Here is a 17,582-nt window from a genome sequence, read left to right as displayed (position 1 = left end):
AAGACTAAGCTTGATAAGTTTATGGAAGGGTGGTTTATGATATGATAGGTTTCATTTTGCGCAATTGATACTTGGCATTATCAGCCAGATTTAAGTACTTGCCCAATGCTCAGTGATGGGATGTTGGATGGATGGATCTGAGTTACTGCACGAGAATTCTTTCCTGGATTGATGGTGGTGAGTCTTGCCCACATGCTCAGGGTTTAGCTGATCGCCCTATATTTGGGTCGGTCTGGAAGGAATTTTCCTCCAGGGCAGTATTGGGCAGGGCGGGGCTCCTGGAGGTTTTCGCCTTCCTCTGCAGCGTGGGGCATGGGTCTTTCTTGCTGTGTGCGATTTTCTGCAGCTTGAGGTCTTCAAACCACAATTTGAAGACTTCAATAACTCGGACATAGGTTAGGGGTTTGTTATAGAAGTGGATGGGTAGGATTCTGGGCCTGCTTTGTGCAGGAGGTCAGACTAGATGATCATATTGGTCCCTTCTGACCTATGAGTCTATGAGTCTATAGGTACCACAGCAATGTGTGAGCGCCTTGTATTTTTAGAGCCATTGAATGTATTCTCTGAATAGAGACATTTTGGGAACATCTTTCTGTCTTTTGACTTCTTGGGAAATATCTGAAGGGCTCAATCCTGTAAGAATGCCAGGAGATTAACTCCCAGTGACATTGGCTCTGATTCAGCAAGGTACTCAAGCATGTGTCTAGCTTTAGGAATGGGAGTGGTTCTTAATGAGAGATGAGGAAGAGCCAAGCCCCTCGCAAGATTTTTTTCTTAATGACGTTTCCCCGTTCACTATGAGACACATGATGTGGTACATTTAAAAAAAAATCATATTAAAATAAATACATAATAAATCATTCATCATAATTACTGATTAAAGACCACAAGCTATTTTAGTTTGTGGCTTTTCGTTTAAGAAAAATCACCTTGGTTGCAGCAGACAGAAGATGAAGGTAGAACTCATTGCAAAATATGTCCAAATTAAAAATATTCATTAAGAATAAAAAGGCTGATAAATATTCAAAGTCATTTACACAACTCTGGCAGCATAAAGGGTCTTTATAGTGGGTGTACATGTAACTTACTGCCAGAGTGATGTCAAGGGGCTTTAGTGTAAATGACAATCAGGCTCTCATTTTCTAATACTAACAAGAGCATCAACCATCAATATATGAGATACTGGGAAAGTCAGTCCACTTTTTTCTGTCACCCAATGAGTTATTTCAGTGCTAATGGCTAGAAAGAGACACAGCTACACACATCAGTGTGTATGAATTCTATGGTTTACATAGGACAGTAAAGAATAGTAGATGCAGTGGAAGATGACAGCATGTTTCTTTGAAAACTTGATTTGTAAAGCAGAGAATGATGTCGGTACATAGGACTGCTGTCAGTTAAAATGTGAGGGGTGAAGTCTTTCAGCTATTGCATTATTTATTAATTATTAATATTATTATTATTAAGGAAAGAAGCTGATTTTATTTGCAAAAATGCAATGAAGAATTAACACTGAATATTTGTAGACAGCGACATGTAGAACAGTGGAAGCAGTTTAGCAAATCTGTTTTAAACTGGGGAGGAGAAGGAGGAGAAATGGAAGGTCTAGCATTCTATTATATTTAACTTCTATTTTTCTTCCCTACTGTTTTGATCCCCAGCCGCTGCACAGGATTAAGCAATTTAATGCTACTCGGGCAGGCAGAGGCTTGCCAAGGCTCGCAGGGTTAAGAGCAGAACAAAATGATTAGGCTGAAGAAATACGTAAATGAAAGGAAAAAGAAAACCAGTATCCCACTAGTCTGCAAAGCAAGGTGGATATCTGCTGCACATGTAAATGGGGTCTGTTTTTTTCCCTTTATTATTTATTTCATTTTTTTCCAGCTATTCATTTACTACTGAACTCTCTAAAACAGTCACAAAGAAATTCTACTCAATGTGGTGCTGAAAATAAAATGTTATTCTGAGCAGACAACAAGTGCAGCACAGGCAACCACAGTACTGGCTTCTTCTTACTATCCTCTGGAAATGTGCTTCAATTCTGAGCCACCCTTTTTAATGAGGGGAGAGAGAATTCATTCTCCATCTAGAGCTGTCATCAGACCTGCAATGTTTGCCAAAAAGCAGTTTTGTTTCGACATTTTCAGAATGAAACATTCTGATTTTTCAGTTCAAAATGGGCTTTTGTTTTGAATTTCCATGCATTTTTTAAATGTTAAAAAATCCTTGACATTGAATTGAAATGTTGTGTTCAACCCAAAATGTTTATTTCAACTTTTTGAGTCACTGAACATTTTTAAAAAACTCATTTGTTTTCAGTTCAACCCAAAACAGATTTATTTTTCAATCTTTTGGAATTGCCAGCACGCTAAAAATCTGTTATTTTCACACCTCTATCTCTATTCCCATTCAGTCCCTGGCATCACTGAGTGTGTCAATGAATATCCAAATGTGATGTCCTGCTTGAAGTACACTGACACCAGCTACTCAGTTCAAACAGTCCACTGCACAGACTTCATATGGTAATATCTTTAGGTCGCATCTAACCTCGGATAGATTGAGCTGGCAACCTACAGATGAATAAGGCCTGGTCTACGTGGGGGGAGGAGGAGGGAATTGATCTAAGTTATGCAACTTCAGCTACATGAATAATGTAGCTGAAGTCGATGTACTTAGATTGACTTACTGTGGTGTCTTCATTGTGTTGAGTCGACTGCTGCTGCTCCCCATTGACTCCGCCTGCACCTCTCGTGGCAGTGAAGTACAGGAGTCAACGGGAGAGCGCTCAGGGATTGATTTATCACATCTAGACTAAGTGTTCACGATGATCAGTATGGTGGTACCAATCTCTTGAGCCATCCATAGTAAAGTTCTAATCTTATATACACAAAGGACAGAGAGATGGTCTTTTTGAGTTTTCAAACACTGAACAGTGGATGTGGGTGTTTACAGCCAGAAATGACTGAGGGCTATAAAAAAAACATCACTTCTTTTCAGTGTTACTGGTTGACTTTCAAAGGCTAAGAAAAATTCAGTTTACATCATTCCACACCCCACGTTTATGGACAGCAGACGTTAGTAGTTTAACTCTCTGATGCTATTAAATTCCACCTGATCTGCAAGAAGGGAGTATGTGTTTTTACAGCAGATCATTGTTATTCAACAGTGCTCATCCTGTGGGAATGTTGAGGCTGTGTGGCTGCATGTTTTATAACAAAGTTCTATGACTTCAGGAACATAGAATCATGTGTGCTGTCTCAGTGTTGTGTCAAATTTCGGAAGCAACAAGGACTATTTACATTTTTAAAGGCAAAACAAAACCCAAAATATTTTGAATTAGAATGTCAAGAAAAGAATTATCAGGGACCCAATTCAGCAAAGCACTAGAACATATGTTTAAAGTTAAGCCTGGATAAAGCTATCCAAATAATCGACTTGCTGGACAAATAAAAAAAAAAAATTAAGAGTTTTAGATTAACATTCCTCCCAGAATCAGTTTTATTGGCTAAATAAATCAATAATTTTGACTCAAAATGAAATGTTTCATTTTAATTTGGGCAATTTTAAACTGATTTTTTATTAAAAGCAAAGGAAATTCAGAAATGCCATTCACAAAACCATCAGAGGTGATGGAGGTGCGCCTCCCACCCCCCAGCTCTGTAGTCAGGGGACTCATCTGGGAGGGGAAAGAATTGGGCTCCAGTCCCTGTTCCAATGAATATTTAATTATTTATAGAAAGTGGAACAGGACAACTGAGAGAGACCCACACCAGAATATCCCATAACCAAGCGGTCAGGACCTTCACCTGTAATGGGGGAAATCCAAGTTAAAATCCCTATCCATATCATGCAGAGCAGAGATTTGAAGTGGTGGCCTCCTGCATCCCAGCTGAGTGCTCCAGCCATTGTTCTATAAAAAGGATACCTCCTCCTCTTTTGTGAATGGCATCTAAGTCTGCTGGTGACTCTAGGCCTGCCATTTTTGCATTTTGCCAACATGTGGCAAATTTGTAAATAGTTTTGCTCAACTCAAAACTGCATTTTTCAGTGAATAAACGATTTGTTTAAAAAATGTTGCCCAGCTCTGAGCATGGGTTTAAGTCTCATCTGTTTTAATTAGATTTATACACATACTTAAATTTTTTACCAAATCAGGGCTTATTGGTTCACATCCAAGAAATAAACTATTTTTAAGGCAAGAGGGAAATGCAAATATTTTGCTGATTAAATTATTTTGATAGATTATCCTATATTCAGGAAGGTTTAATGTCTTCCTGTTCCTTTTTTTTAGTGTCACTAATACGTGAGAAGTCTTTCTAAAAGATATGCACTAGCTCAAACAGAAGCTATGGGCTTGATGCAGGAATTAATATGTCATGTTCTATCGTCTGTGTTATTTAGAAGGTTGGACTAGATAATCGTGATGTTCCTTTCTTGTCATACAATCTATGACAGTAGAGTCTGAACCAAGTGAATTATGACTGGCTCAGGTTAACAGAGCCTAAAACATTAAGATTAAGAGACTTTGGTTGTTTGAGCATGGTACTGGAAGATACAAATTCCTTCCTCTTCTACTGACTTGCTGTTTGACTGTGGGCAAGTCACCCAGGCTACGTCTACACTACGAGGTAGAGATGTGGTTCTTAGCTTGCGTACACATACTTGCTCTAGCTCTTTGAGAGCCAGACCAGGAATGAATAGTAGTCACAGGGAGCAGCAGCAGGGGCATGGCACAGCCATGGAGTACAAATCCAACTTCACTCTGTGCATACGTACAGCTCCGCAGCTGCTGCCTGTGCTACTGCAGCTGCACTGCTATTTAGACATGTGCTGGATCTCCTACAGCCCGTGTGAGTATGTGTCAGGAAGTTGGGAACCACACCTCTCGCTCATAGTGCACAAGGAGCCTTAGTCGCTCTGTGCCTCAGTTGGGCATAATAATATCTCACGCACAGAAGCATTGTAAGGTTTACTTTAAATTTGTAACATGCATTTGAAGATGTAAACTCCTAATAAACCATACGTGGACATGACATGACAGCCAGCTGATCTGTTTACACAATAAGCAACCTGCACATTTTCCCTTCTCCTCTAGAAGAGAAAAACATTTTAGTCCCATCTCCTAAACAAGGAGGACTGAGCACATTGTTAGCAGCATGGAACTCTTGACCTTACCTCATGCAAACGAACATCTACATCCCCTCGAAACCATGAGCTCTGCTCTTCACACATAGTCTTCTGACATTTTCCACAACACTGCCCTTCCCGGCTGACATATGTGTATCCCTGTAAGAGGAGAACAAGGTAGTGGTTGTAGTTACATTAGAAAGCCACACAAGAAAATGAGAAGTTTGATGATGATACATTTGCAAGAGACACTTACCATTAAGGTTGTGTCATAGTACAATTTCTTATTGTATAGTGCAGTTTAAACAAAACTATAAGGATACAGGATTTGCTGTAACAGAACAAATGGTCCACGGTAAGTGGCCAATATTATGTGTTTCAGAAGAATGTGAAAAACCCTCATAATTGTGCAGTATTATTCACTACAGGTAGAGACTTCTGATTATCGGCTGCTGATTCGTTTACTGAAGCCGCTGATTTTTTCCCACTAACTAGAGTAACTGCAGACATTATTCTTATTCATGTGTCTAGTCCATTTGGAATCTTACTAAGGGCCTGGTCCTGAAAGGATATGAGCATCTCCAGTGAAGTGCTGAGCAGCCTCTCTCTGAATTCAATGAGAGTCAATGGTGCCTAGCACTTTGCAGGATTACCATCATTAATTATTATTATTACTATTATTGTGTTGCATGAACACTGGCAGGCTCCAAATATGGATCAGAGCTCCATTGCACTAGATTCTGTACAAATCATGCAATAAAAAAAGAGAGAACTCCAGCCCCAAAGTGCTTACATTCTAGATTTCTGACAAGATTTAACGGATGGATGAAACAAACAAGCAAAGATGGATGGGGAGGCTGAAGTAACATTGAGATGAACATGTTTTGGTCCCTAAACTATTTCTTTCAATAATATCTTGCAGCAGTGAGTTCCAACATTTAGCTGTATACACGTATTTTATTTCATCCAGGTAAAATTTGTTGTACTTTGCACTACCCTCTAGTTTTGAGGAATATCAAATTAATGCACTCCACTAGCCTATTCCTCTTATTTTCTATCACAATCAGTTCATTTATTCCTTGTCTGTGCTGTAAAAGACCTGTCACAGTCCACTATACCAGGACTTCGCAACCTATGGCATCTCATGCACAGGTTAGTTATGAAGAGGTGCCCACTGACTTGGAAAAAAATAGCAGCAAAATCTTTCAGACACTTTGGCCCAATGAGAGCAAGCAAAAGGGAAGAAAAACAACAGCACATCTCTCTTCTCCCTCTCCCCTCATGCCACACCCAATCTCAGAGCAGCTTCTCTTCTCCCTCAATTCTTTTGCTTTCACAGCGATCAGCTCTGAGGGAAGCTCTCAAGTGGCTGCAAAGAACTGTGGGATAGGTTAAGTCCTGGGAAGAAACCCAATGTGAACCCCAGATTAAATAAACCTTTAAGAATCAGAGTATCATCTCCATTTAAAAAAAAAATCAACAAAATAGCTATATAACTGGGGAGGGGGGCTACTGGTTTTGCTGATTTACAACCACTACAGAATAAGCAAATGTAAGAAAGAACTATTCTAGCAGCATCATGAACAGTCAACAAAAAGGAGGGAATTCAAAATTAAGGGTGAATCAGAAAAATGTTTAATATGTTCAGCCATCTGACTGGGTTTACTCTCAAACAAAGGCAGAGAGTTATTCAGAGTTGCTATAGCCAATATCCTCAGTTTGCAGATAATTCATATGGAGCAGAAAAATGTATTGGCTGATCACTTCACTGGTGATTTGGCCACTAATTTCCTTCATAAAATAACCAACCATCACACAGTATACAACACTGGAGCATCTGGCTAACTGAAAGAAAGCAATGATCTTTATTTTTCCATCTCTGGGTTTGAAAAGCATGGATCCCCATAGGGCATAGAGCAGTTTTACTTTCAATACTGAGCAGGCAACATGATGATCTGAATTTGAGATGGGACTAAAATATTAAATAAGCTCAGTGCCACCTTTCACTCTGGTTTTACATCTGTACAGTGGATGGCTGCTTTTTAGGAAGGCTTTGCCTGGATGTTGGAAGCATTGACCCCATTACTCCTGTCCCAGCCACAGTTAGCCCGGCCAACGTCAATATCAGCCTCTTTTCATGGGCAGCCCAGTCGCTGTACCTGAAAGCATGAGCCACCTTGCATAATGAATGGGGCAGAACAGAGTGCAAAACTGACTGATCTTCCTGACAAACAGATGTATTTAACAGAGTTGTTTGGGAAATATTTTGTTCTCATGAAACATTTCAGTTAAAACACATTTTTTTTTTTACTGTTTTGGTCATAATTTTTCTTTGCAGATTTTCAGGTTTCCATTGAAAATTTTCAGTTTGAAGCCAAAACATTTTTGGTTTTCAACAAAAAATGTTCAATAAAAATAATTTTTTTCCATAAGAATTTCTGTTTTGCCAAAAAAAATCAGGTAAAAATCTTTCAATGGGAAATTTCCTCTAGCTCTAGTATTTAACTTAGAAATTCAAAACAGCCTCATGAAGAGTTTACCTGAACACATTTTAGCCTGTAGATTCTGTAGACAGTTTGCAAACAGACTATACATTTGACCTTTCAATATTAAACCTCTATGACTGGGAACTTAAGCATGGCTTCTGTTCCCTTTTTGAATAACTTTTATGTTGTCTTTTAATATAGGTATTTTAGGCCTTGGTCCTGCAGTGTGACTCATGCGAACAGATCTCTGAAGGCAATTGGGCTTTCTGAGGGCACAGAGGTTTGCCCACGTACAACACAGCAGAAGACTGAGTCTTTAGTAGCATAATTTTGATTGTGTGTGAAGTCATGCTGCTGAATCTGTTATTTTGCATTGCTTCAGTTTGTTAAATATATGTCAGAAGCACCTACGGCATATGACAAATGCTTTTTATCTTTGTTATAAATTCAAATAGACAATAAAAATAAGATAATTAGTTCCTTTTGCCCAGAATTTACTCAGTTTCTTGAGTAAGTGGATCCTGGCTATGGGATCCGAAATTTCAAGGAAAAGGGGGGTGAAAATAATAGATTTGAAATATGCTTCAGAATTCTCAACAATTTTCACAAATACATTTTTCCCCAACTAGTGGCCCAGCTAGAGGTGCAAATGACATCATGGCTCTTTGTGGGACTGGAAACTGAGTCAGACCCTCTATGGATCTGGCTCATTTATGATACTCAGGTCTCCTCTATAGTATAAAGAATTGTTCGCCAGAAGACAAATTAGTCAATTTATTTACAACATGAAAGTAAGAGCTCACAGGTACAATGACAGTTCCTTTTATTTGTTTTAAAACAGAAATGGGTGCAAATTAATTTTTAGTAAAGGAAAATATATGACTATCAGGAAAAATAAGCTCTTTTTAGCTAGCTCAATAACCTCCTAAAAGAAGTGATGGAAGCCTGTTTGAGGATCTGAAACTCAACTGGATAAAGAACTAGAACATATATTGCTGGGAACAACCCTCCATTGGGTAGTGTATGGACTAAATGATCTAGGATACATCTAACACTGCCCCCTCCCTGGCTTCAGAGCCTGGGCTCCAGCCCAAACTCAAATGTCTACACAGGTATTTTTAGTGCCATAATGTGAGCCCGTCTGTAGACCTGGGCTCTGACTCGTTGCAGTGAGTTTGAAAATGCAGTGTAGACAGACCTCTAGTAGATCCTTAGATACTATGGTGAAGAGTGCCACATACATTTGTGGATAGATTGGATTAGACAGAGTAGACAATCTTTACCACCGCTATCCTCCATAGTTCTGGGACCACTTGTGATGCAGAAATGCAACATTGTTTGACACTTTTTGTTCAAGTTTTTACTTACTGCACTGACTCAACATTCTGCTAGTTCCTCTGTTTTCAATGACTGATCTTCTGCTTTTATTTCCCCCTCCACCCTGGTCATTTATACATTTGGATTTCACATTTCAAATAGAGATTCAAAACTCAGAATGAGGCTGTGGTAAGTTTTCAAGCGTCTGTCACATTGACATGAAGATCACTGTCTATGGGTCTAAAAAATCCTATTGCCCTGGGAGGTAAGCAATAACGAACACAAATCATCCTTCACACTTGAGCAGGTGCACATGGCTGACTTGGGAGTAATAATAAGCAGCAGCTGTGGGGAAACTTACAAGGGTTTAGTTACACCGACTCTCTCCCCCTGCACAAGCTCTGAGACAGAGTTGGGCTCAACAAGGGAAGGTGACAGCATATGGATAAAATCACAGGATAGAGAATATTCACACTCTGTTGAATTGGAGTTAGGTTTGCAGTAAACATAGGAGGAACTTGAGTTAATTCCATGCCCTTCAGAAGTGACAGAGGATTTTACACTCTGATTTATTGACTATTTAAGGTTATTAAACGGATCCACATATTCTGGGACTTGGCATATTTCCACATATTCTCTTTAATTCAAACTTTCCGTGAGGTCTGGGAGCTGCTGCACACTTCATCCTCAGGAGGATGCTGAGTCTTTGCAAACAGAACAGAGACTCTTTCAGCTCCCCTCTCTAACAATAGGGTGGAAAAGAGAGTGGAGATCATCCCTCAAAATAGGGAGTTTTCTTAAAAATCCATGAATATTTGGCACTTAAATGCCATGGGGCTGGATGACTGACACAGATTAAAGGGATATAATCAGAGATTGAGAGAGACTGAGATAGCTCCAGAAGGATTTATTTGGATGATGCTGAAATATTCAGGCCAGCTCCTCAGCTGGTGTAAATCAGCACAGCTCTGTCAATTGAGCTACACTGATTTACACCAGCTGAGCACCTGGCCCCCAGTTTACAAGTCTTCAAAGCATTAAGATTTATAGTACCTTGTTCTGCAATGAGCTAATTCAATAAAAGCAAAGCATTCATAACAATCTTCCGAGTCATTTACATGGTTACTAAATATGATCGTTTCACAGTCAACATTCAAACTACAGTCTTCCTTTAAAATATCTTTTCTTTGATCTTTCATGCATATAACACTAGCCTTTTACAGTCATGCTTAACATATGGGAGAAGACAAACTTTGTTACTTCAAAGAAAAATGTCAGTTTGAAATACTGGAGATTAAAGTAATAGATTTCACGGTCAGCAGCCATTACAATCATCATTTGCCATGCCTCGGCATGAATGCTCCAAATGCTCTTGTGTTATAATTTAACATAATTCTCAAGAGGCCTGAAAATCTTTCATAATCGATTTACACACAGTTAGCCAAATGGGTCTGATTAAGATGTGTATCACTGAAAGTTATGTATGAAATGTTTTTCATAACCACATCACCCTTAAACTGAGCATGTTTATATCATTTACCCAGGTTCCTGATTTTAAGGATGCTGACAGGAAGCAAGAATGAAAGCAGGTGTTCCCTTCACATTAATTAGTGTTTGTATAGTCCTTTGAAATTGTAACCCGCTGTATTATTATTATGCTCCAGAGAGCTATTTTGATGTACTCATACAGAAATCATGTTGAAAAACCTCCAGGAGAACAGTAAGGTGCAGACACTACTCCTCCTGGTGGCAGATTCAGCAATTACAGCAATGACCCATTTTCTCTCCCAGAAACTCCTTGCCACAAGAAAGAATGAGATGGGGAGAAAAGAGGAAACAAGGGCTGTGACACAGGTCAAAGCAAATTCATTTATATTTTGCAAGTTGGAGTTGATCTGAATGGAAAGCTTTTGGGGTGGATTTTATTTCATTGTTAATTTTTTATATTTGTACAAACACCTTGAAATAGGTGCATTTTAATTAAAAAATGTAGAAACGTATCACACAAAATAAATATAGAGTTTTGAAAACAAGGCCAGTTTCAAAATTGATCTTACCACGAAGGATCTAGGAGTTATAGTAGATCACAAACTAAATATGAATCAACAACGTAATACTGTTGCAAAAACAGCTAACATCATTCTGGGATGTGTTAGCAGAATTGTTGTAAGCAAGACAAAAGAAGAGGAGGTTAATTTCTATAACTGGTGATTCTTCAAGATGTGTGGTCCCTATTTGTATTCCATACATGGGTGTGCATGTGTGGAATGCGCCTGAGTCCAGAAGGTTTTCCTAGCAGTGTATGTCGACCCACACGTGCATTGAGCCTCTCCAGTGTCCCACTTGCTGCTGAGTAGTCCAGTCTACGGCAGAGGGTGTGGAGGGTGGGTACTGGAATACAAATAGGGACCCCACATCTCAATGAACCTCCAGTTACAGGTAAATAACCTCCTCTTCTTCTTCGAGTGATGGTTCCTATATGCATTCCAGACATGGGTGATTAGCGAGCAGTGGTCAGTGCAGAGGTGGGTGTGAGGGTGTGATAGGAAGTGAAGTCTGCAGTATGGTTTGGCCCATAGCAGCATCTGCAGCTGCCACTTGCTAAATGACATAGTGGGTCATGAATGTGTGGATGTAGCACCAGGTTGTTGCATGACAGATGTCTTGCCATGAAGATATCTGTGAGGCAGGCCGATGTAGTCTCTTGTGCTTGCATATGTTGTATTAGTATGTTGGATTGTGTGTAGCATTCATGGATGCAGCCAGAGACCCATTTGGAGATTCATTGAGAGGAGAGGCTTGGCCCTTGGATTGGTCAGGGATGGCCACAAATAGTTTTGTGATGTGAAAAAGGAATGAGTTCTGTGGAGGTAGAATGCTAGTGCATGGTGGACATCAAGGGAGTGCAAGGCCCTGTCCGTGTGGGAGGCATGTGGTTTGGGGTGGAAAACAGATAGGTGAATGCACTGATTAAGGTGGAACTCCAACACTACCTTTAAGAGGAATTTAGGGTGAAGTCATAAGCAAACTTTATCCTTGTGGGAGATGGTGTAAGGGTAGTCTGCCATCATGGCCGACAGTTCACCGACCCATCTAGCTAAGGTAATGGCTACCAAGAATATCACCTTCCTGGAGAGGTGGGAGAGGGAGCACATTGCCAGCAGCTTGGAGGGTGGCTTTGTGAGGGCAGACAGGATGAAATTGATGTCCCATGGGGTGTGGGCTTGAGCACTGGCAGGAAGGTATTGAATAAACCCCTCATGAAACAGACAGTGGTAGGATGTGTAAACTTGGAGGTGCCATGCACAAGGGGGAGAAAATCACTGAGGGCTGCTGGGTGGACTTATAGAGAGCTATGGGCAAGGCCCAATGTTTTGAGATCAAGAAGGTAGTCGAGGACGCTAGGTATGGACATAATGCAGTGGATGGTGATGGCGGTGAGCCCATGAGATGAAGCGTTTCCATGTAGCTCTGTAGTAGGCCCTGGTGGATGCCCTGCTCTGGGGGAAGATGTGTCTTACTAGGCATTTTGGGTGCTTGAGAGGCACATGCCTTGGAGCACTACATGGCGTTTGATGCACCAGTTCTAAAGTTCTCTGCTGCCAGGAGAAGGTGGTCTGAATGGCCGGGAGTCCTGGGCATGCCCGTGGAAATACCAGAGGATTCAGGTGGCATTTGCGTGGCTGGCTTGTCCAAGAAGGACGGAGGTGGAGGCAAGACAGGCAGTGCATGCACTGGTGAGCACTCTGAACAGGCATCTACCGGGGTGGCTGTTGGTACTGTTGGGTCCCATTTGCACTGAGTTTTTCCCTCCACCCAAGGCAGTTTGGGCATCAGTGCAGTTATCTCCACGTGCGACATCTCACCCAACCTGGCACAACTCGGGGAGGAAACACTGCGCTTAGTGGCAGTCCAATGTGGGGACTTGCTCTTGGGCTCATGAGAGTGCTTCTTGATCTCAGGTCTGGGCTCGTCCTTCACCACTGGTACTGTCAGATCCGGTACATGGGAAGAGGTCGGAGGTAGTGCTCTCTGATAGTGAGATTGCTGTACTGGTGATTCTGACAATCCCAGATCAGAATGAGCACATGGTCTCATTGTTTCTTCCATGAGGAATTTATGTAGGTGGAGCGCCAGAGTTTCCTGGGTCTGAGGTGGGAAGGACTTGCAGATGGAGTGACGAGCTGGGATATAAGCCTCATTGAGGCAATAAAGACATCTCTGCTATTTATCACTCACTGAGAATGAGCACAGGCAGAAGACACAGTTTTTAAATCCCAGAACATGTGGCATAATCCCTAAGGGGTGCAAACATTCCCCAAATGAGGATGACTATCATTACTAACCTACTACTAATCCTACAACTACTATCTATGCTCTAAACTACTATAAACAATTATATACAAATGCACAGAAGTCAGTCTCTTAGCAAGAAATAAAAGCACAAAGGAACAGCGGTTCTGACTCAGGTCATGCAGCCATAAGAGGGAACTGGACGGGCATCAACCTGCACAATCTATTATACCCTTGGCTGTGAGCATGAGGGAACACATTACACATGAGTGGGTCAACGGACACTATTAGGAATACCTTGTGGATTCAGGTGCATTTGCACCCACTTATAGAATACATATAGGGACCATCACTCTAAGAAGTAATTCTTTCACTCTACTCAGTACTGATAAGGCCTCAACTGGAGTACTGTGTCCAATTCCGGGCACCACTTCTGGAAAGACATGGACAAATTGGAGAAAGTCAAGAAGAGAATAACAAAAATAATTAAAGATCTAGAAAAACATAAGCCACATGGGAAGATTGACAAAACTAGGTTTGTGTAATCTGGAGAAAAGAAGACTGAAGGGCACATGATAACTGTCTTCAAGTATGTAAAAGGTTGTCATAAAGAGGAGGATGATAAATTGTTCTTGTTAACCACTGAAGACGGGTCAAGAAGAAATGGACTTATATTGCAGCAAGGGGATTAGACATTAGGAAAAAATTCCTAACTGTATGGGTTGTTAAGCACAATCGAATTACCTGGGGAAGTTGTGGAATCTCTGTCACTGGAGGTCTCCAAAAACAGGTTAGACAAGCCCCTGTCAGGGATGGTCTAGATAATACTTAGTCCTGCCTCAGTGCAGGGGACTGGACTAGATGACCTATCGAGTTCCCTTCCAGTCTCACATTTCTATGATTCTATGAATGGGACCTCAGCAGAATCATTTGGAGATGGGAGGGTGATGTGCTTGGATATCTTTTTTCTGGCTGTGTTTCTATTAGGGGAAATTTGTAAGCTTTCCCCTCCTTCTTCTAGTGGTGGAAGTTGTAGCATAGATAGTATATAAGGGGGACCGAGATTATTACACCTTGTCATCCAATCTTATCCTCAGCAGGATTAGATGGCACAGCTGTGAGAGCACCTGAGCCCCCTCTATACAAGAGCTTCCACCATTGCTCCCACTGGTAGGGATCCACTGGTGCAGAAACACACTCAGAAATTGTCTCATTGCAGATGCATTTGTCATCTGAGAAGGTAGCCAGCTGAACTCTGCCCATTCTGGAGACCTGGGGCTGGGAAACCACAGAGAAAGGAGATGAAGAAAAGAATAAGGATTTCAAAAGAGGTGGAATAGAGGCAGTGGCGTATCTGACCTGAGTTAAGAAGCTGGCAATGTGTACATTTACAGACAGAACCTGTGGAAGATGAGAATTAGCTCATTGTCAGGCATAATGCCAATCTTATTTATGGACAGTGGTGGAGATGCACTGGAGGTCTGAATTGTTTATCTTAACAAAAGGTTCAGGGGTAACTTTAGTCACAGTCTATAAGTATCTATATGGGGGATAGAACTGACAATAGAGGGCTCCTTCAATCTAGCAAACAAATGTATAACAAGATCCCAGGGCTGGAAGATGAAGTTAGATAAATTCGGACTAGAAATAAGGCATACATATTTACCAGTGAGAGTAATTAACATGGGAACATCTTACTGAGGGTTGTGGTGGATTCTCCAACACTGGACATTTAAAAAACCAAGACTGGATGTTTTACTAAAAATTATGATCTAGTTCAAACAGAAATTAATTCAGGGAGTCCCTATGGCATGTATTATACAGGAGGACAGACCAGATGATCACAATGGTTCCTTCTGGCCTTAATCTATGAGATATAGATAAGAGGGAGCGGTACTTGAATATGCTCTTCGTTACCAAGAAATCATAACAACGATCCCCAGTTTAAGAAGCTTCCTAACACTAATACAACGTCCTCTGTGATTGCATCTGATCTAAAAGAGCTTTGTGGACAGTTCAAAGTGGGAAATTATTTTGGCTGGGGAAATGCAAATCAGTAACAAGTTTTGAAGAAATAGAGTTCTCCAATCTGAAGGTTCTGACAGCAATAGCACAGGTCCTGCCATATCTGATAATTTACGAAAACAGCATAAGAAATGGCAGATTCCCAAAGAAAGCTGCCACGGTCCCCTGTGTGATAATGCTAAACCTTTTAGCAATTACCACGCTCATACTTAGGGTTGATTTGCACAGAACCTGCGGCTGTGCATTAATAATGATTTATTAGAGTAACAGTTTATTGACAACATTATGGCTATGAGCAAAAGCCAGTCTGATATTTTAAGGTCTGATATTTCAGAACCTACTAGGCTAGAAACAAATGCCTTACGCAATCAGGAAAGAGAGGGCTCCCTTGCAGTGACTTAACACTCTTGCTTCTACCCTTGATGGTTTTTGAGACACTGGAGCCCATCTTGAGCCTTGGACCAATGTAATTTGGGGGAAAGTCCAGACTTAAGGAAAGAAAGAAAGATTTTTGTGGCAGTGTATTTTTAAAATGGCATCTATTTGAAAACTGCTCAAGTTTTGAGGTAGATAAACGACCAGAGTGCAGTTGAGGTAGTGAAAGATAAAGGTGATTTATCACATTAATATGACTTCCACATAGACATACATGCCATCCAACCTTGACTTTCTGAACATACTGGTGGACACTACATTTGGATCAGCATGTCAGCTGAGATCTTCAAAGGAGTCTAAATGAGTTAAGAACCTAACTCCCATTGAAATTCAATGGGAGTTGGGCACCTAATTCCTTTTGGCTAAAATTCCAGCTGTAATTAAATAAATAGACTTCAGAACATGGGGCTGCTTTTTAGGTCACACAATTTTGAATAACTGAAGTCTTCATGACCAAGCATGCAATGCATACAAAATGTGCAAAAACCTATGCTAATATAAGCTTAAATGAGCATTTAAACACACTAGTCAGGAAATGCAATGAACCTACAGCAATATTAACTCACTCACAAGACAACTGCAGTGCTGTTGGCATTAAGATATACAAATCAATGCACAAAACAAAACAAAAAACCACCACCAATAAACAGGACAATTTTACTACACATGTGCACAATGTGGCCAAGTTAACAGTGCTCAAATATTTGAATTTCCAGACACATTATGACTCGTTTTGATTCAAAGGGTAAAAAGAATGATGCTGTTTTTTCAGATCATAAGTTGTATTTGTAGTGTTGATGACTACCAACCATATTTTGAATGTAACTGAGCAGATCTGATGTGGGAGAACCATTGAGCAAGAGTAGATATCACTGTGATGACCTGCCACTTTTCTGACCATCACTGCATTTTAATCAACTTGCTTGTTATTAACAAAGGTGGTTTGTGTTGCAAGGGGAGGGAAGGATAGTAGGAAGCAGGCTGCAAAGAGCTTTTCCTTCCTCTGGTATTCACTTCCATGTAGTCCCCACAGAGGAACAGTGGCTGAGTCAGCTATAACGTATCCAACCGGGCATGTTAATCAGCAACAAGTGTGCGCAACTAATTTAGGAAAACATGCTGTTCAGTCAATTGTTTGAATAACTTCTGAGTTACTGTAATGTGCACCTGATTAGCAACATTTAAAAAACAGAACTAAGCAAATCAGTACTTCCCTTCAACCCACAAAGAGCATCACTGGTGTAACCGATGTGCAGAGATCCATGGGCAATATGATCCATTCATGGGTTCTCCTGGCAAGACTTCATCCAAAATTGAATCTTAAGGCATTTCACAGCTATATTGTCTCTTAACTAACCCAGTTACCACTTGCTGCTACTAGCAAGCTGCAAAAAGAAAGTCATTCTAGCTTCCTTGTCGTCCAACTGGAACTAGTATTCAGCCTTTTTAAGTGGATAGCTGAAGCCTGAGTAAAAATTAGTTATAAATGTTGATTAAGAGACAGGTTTCAGATTATAGAACACTCCTGCTGCTAGGCTTTAGTGTGCATTGATTTGCACAGTACTAACTACTTTGTTTTACTGAACGACTGAGGAAAAACAAATAGCCCCAATTTGTCCTGCTGTGTGGTGTGAAGAGAACCAAACAATGGGAAGAGCCATGAGTTGAGAGGGCACTATGAAGTGTGTTTTCCAGTCCCTCTTAGCCAAGGTTAGCTTCACCTCACATACTCTGTGCAGCCTACAGGGCACAAAGAAAATGAGGAACAGACCATGGAGCAGCGGAACCGCTGGTGTAAACTGTATGCTCCCCTTTCCTGTGTGGAGTATAGGCCGTGAAGAGAAGAAGGATCGTAAATATGTCTAACAGCAGTCTTAACTAATCCAGCCAGGTCTGAAC

The 17,582-nt window shown here is 40.7% G+C and overlaps 1 protein-coding gene across 1 annotated transcript in view; it reads right to left on the bottom strand.

Moving 5' to 3' along the window:
• VWF (von Willebrand factor) overlaps window positions 1–17,582 on the bottom strand; it is a 239,452-nt gene that overhangs the window by 25,519 nt on the left and 196,351 nt on the right. The window contains exon 44 of the mRNA XM_032780579.2: window positions 5,176–5,286. Coding sequence (XP_032636470.1) covers window positions 5,176–5,286 — 111 coding nt within the window. The remainder of the gene's footprint in view (window positions 1–5,175; window positions 5,287–17,582) is intronic.

Source organism: Chelonoidis abingdonii, chromosome 1, assembly GCF_003597395.2.
Source record: "Chelonoidis abingdonii isolate Lonesome George chromosome 1, CheloAbing_2.0, whole genome shotgun sequence".
Taxonomy (NCBI): domain Eukaryota; kingdom Metazoa; phylum Chordata; order Testudines; family Testudinidae; genus Chelonoidis; species Chelonoidis abingdonii.
The sequence above is the reverse complement of the archived record's forward strand: the minus strand, read 5'-3'. Positions and strand labels throughout refer to the sequence as shown.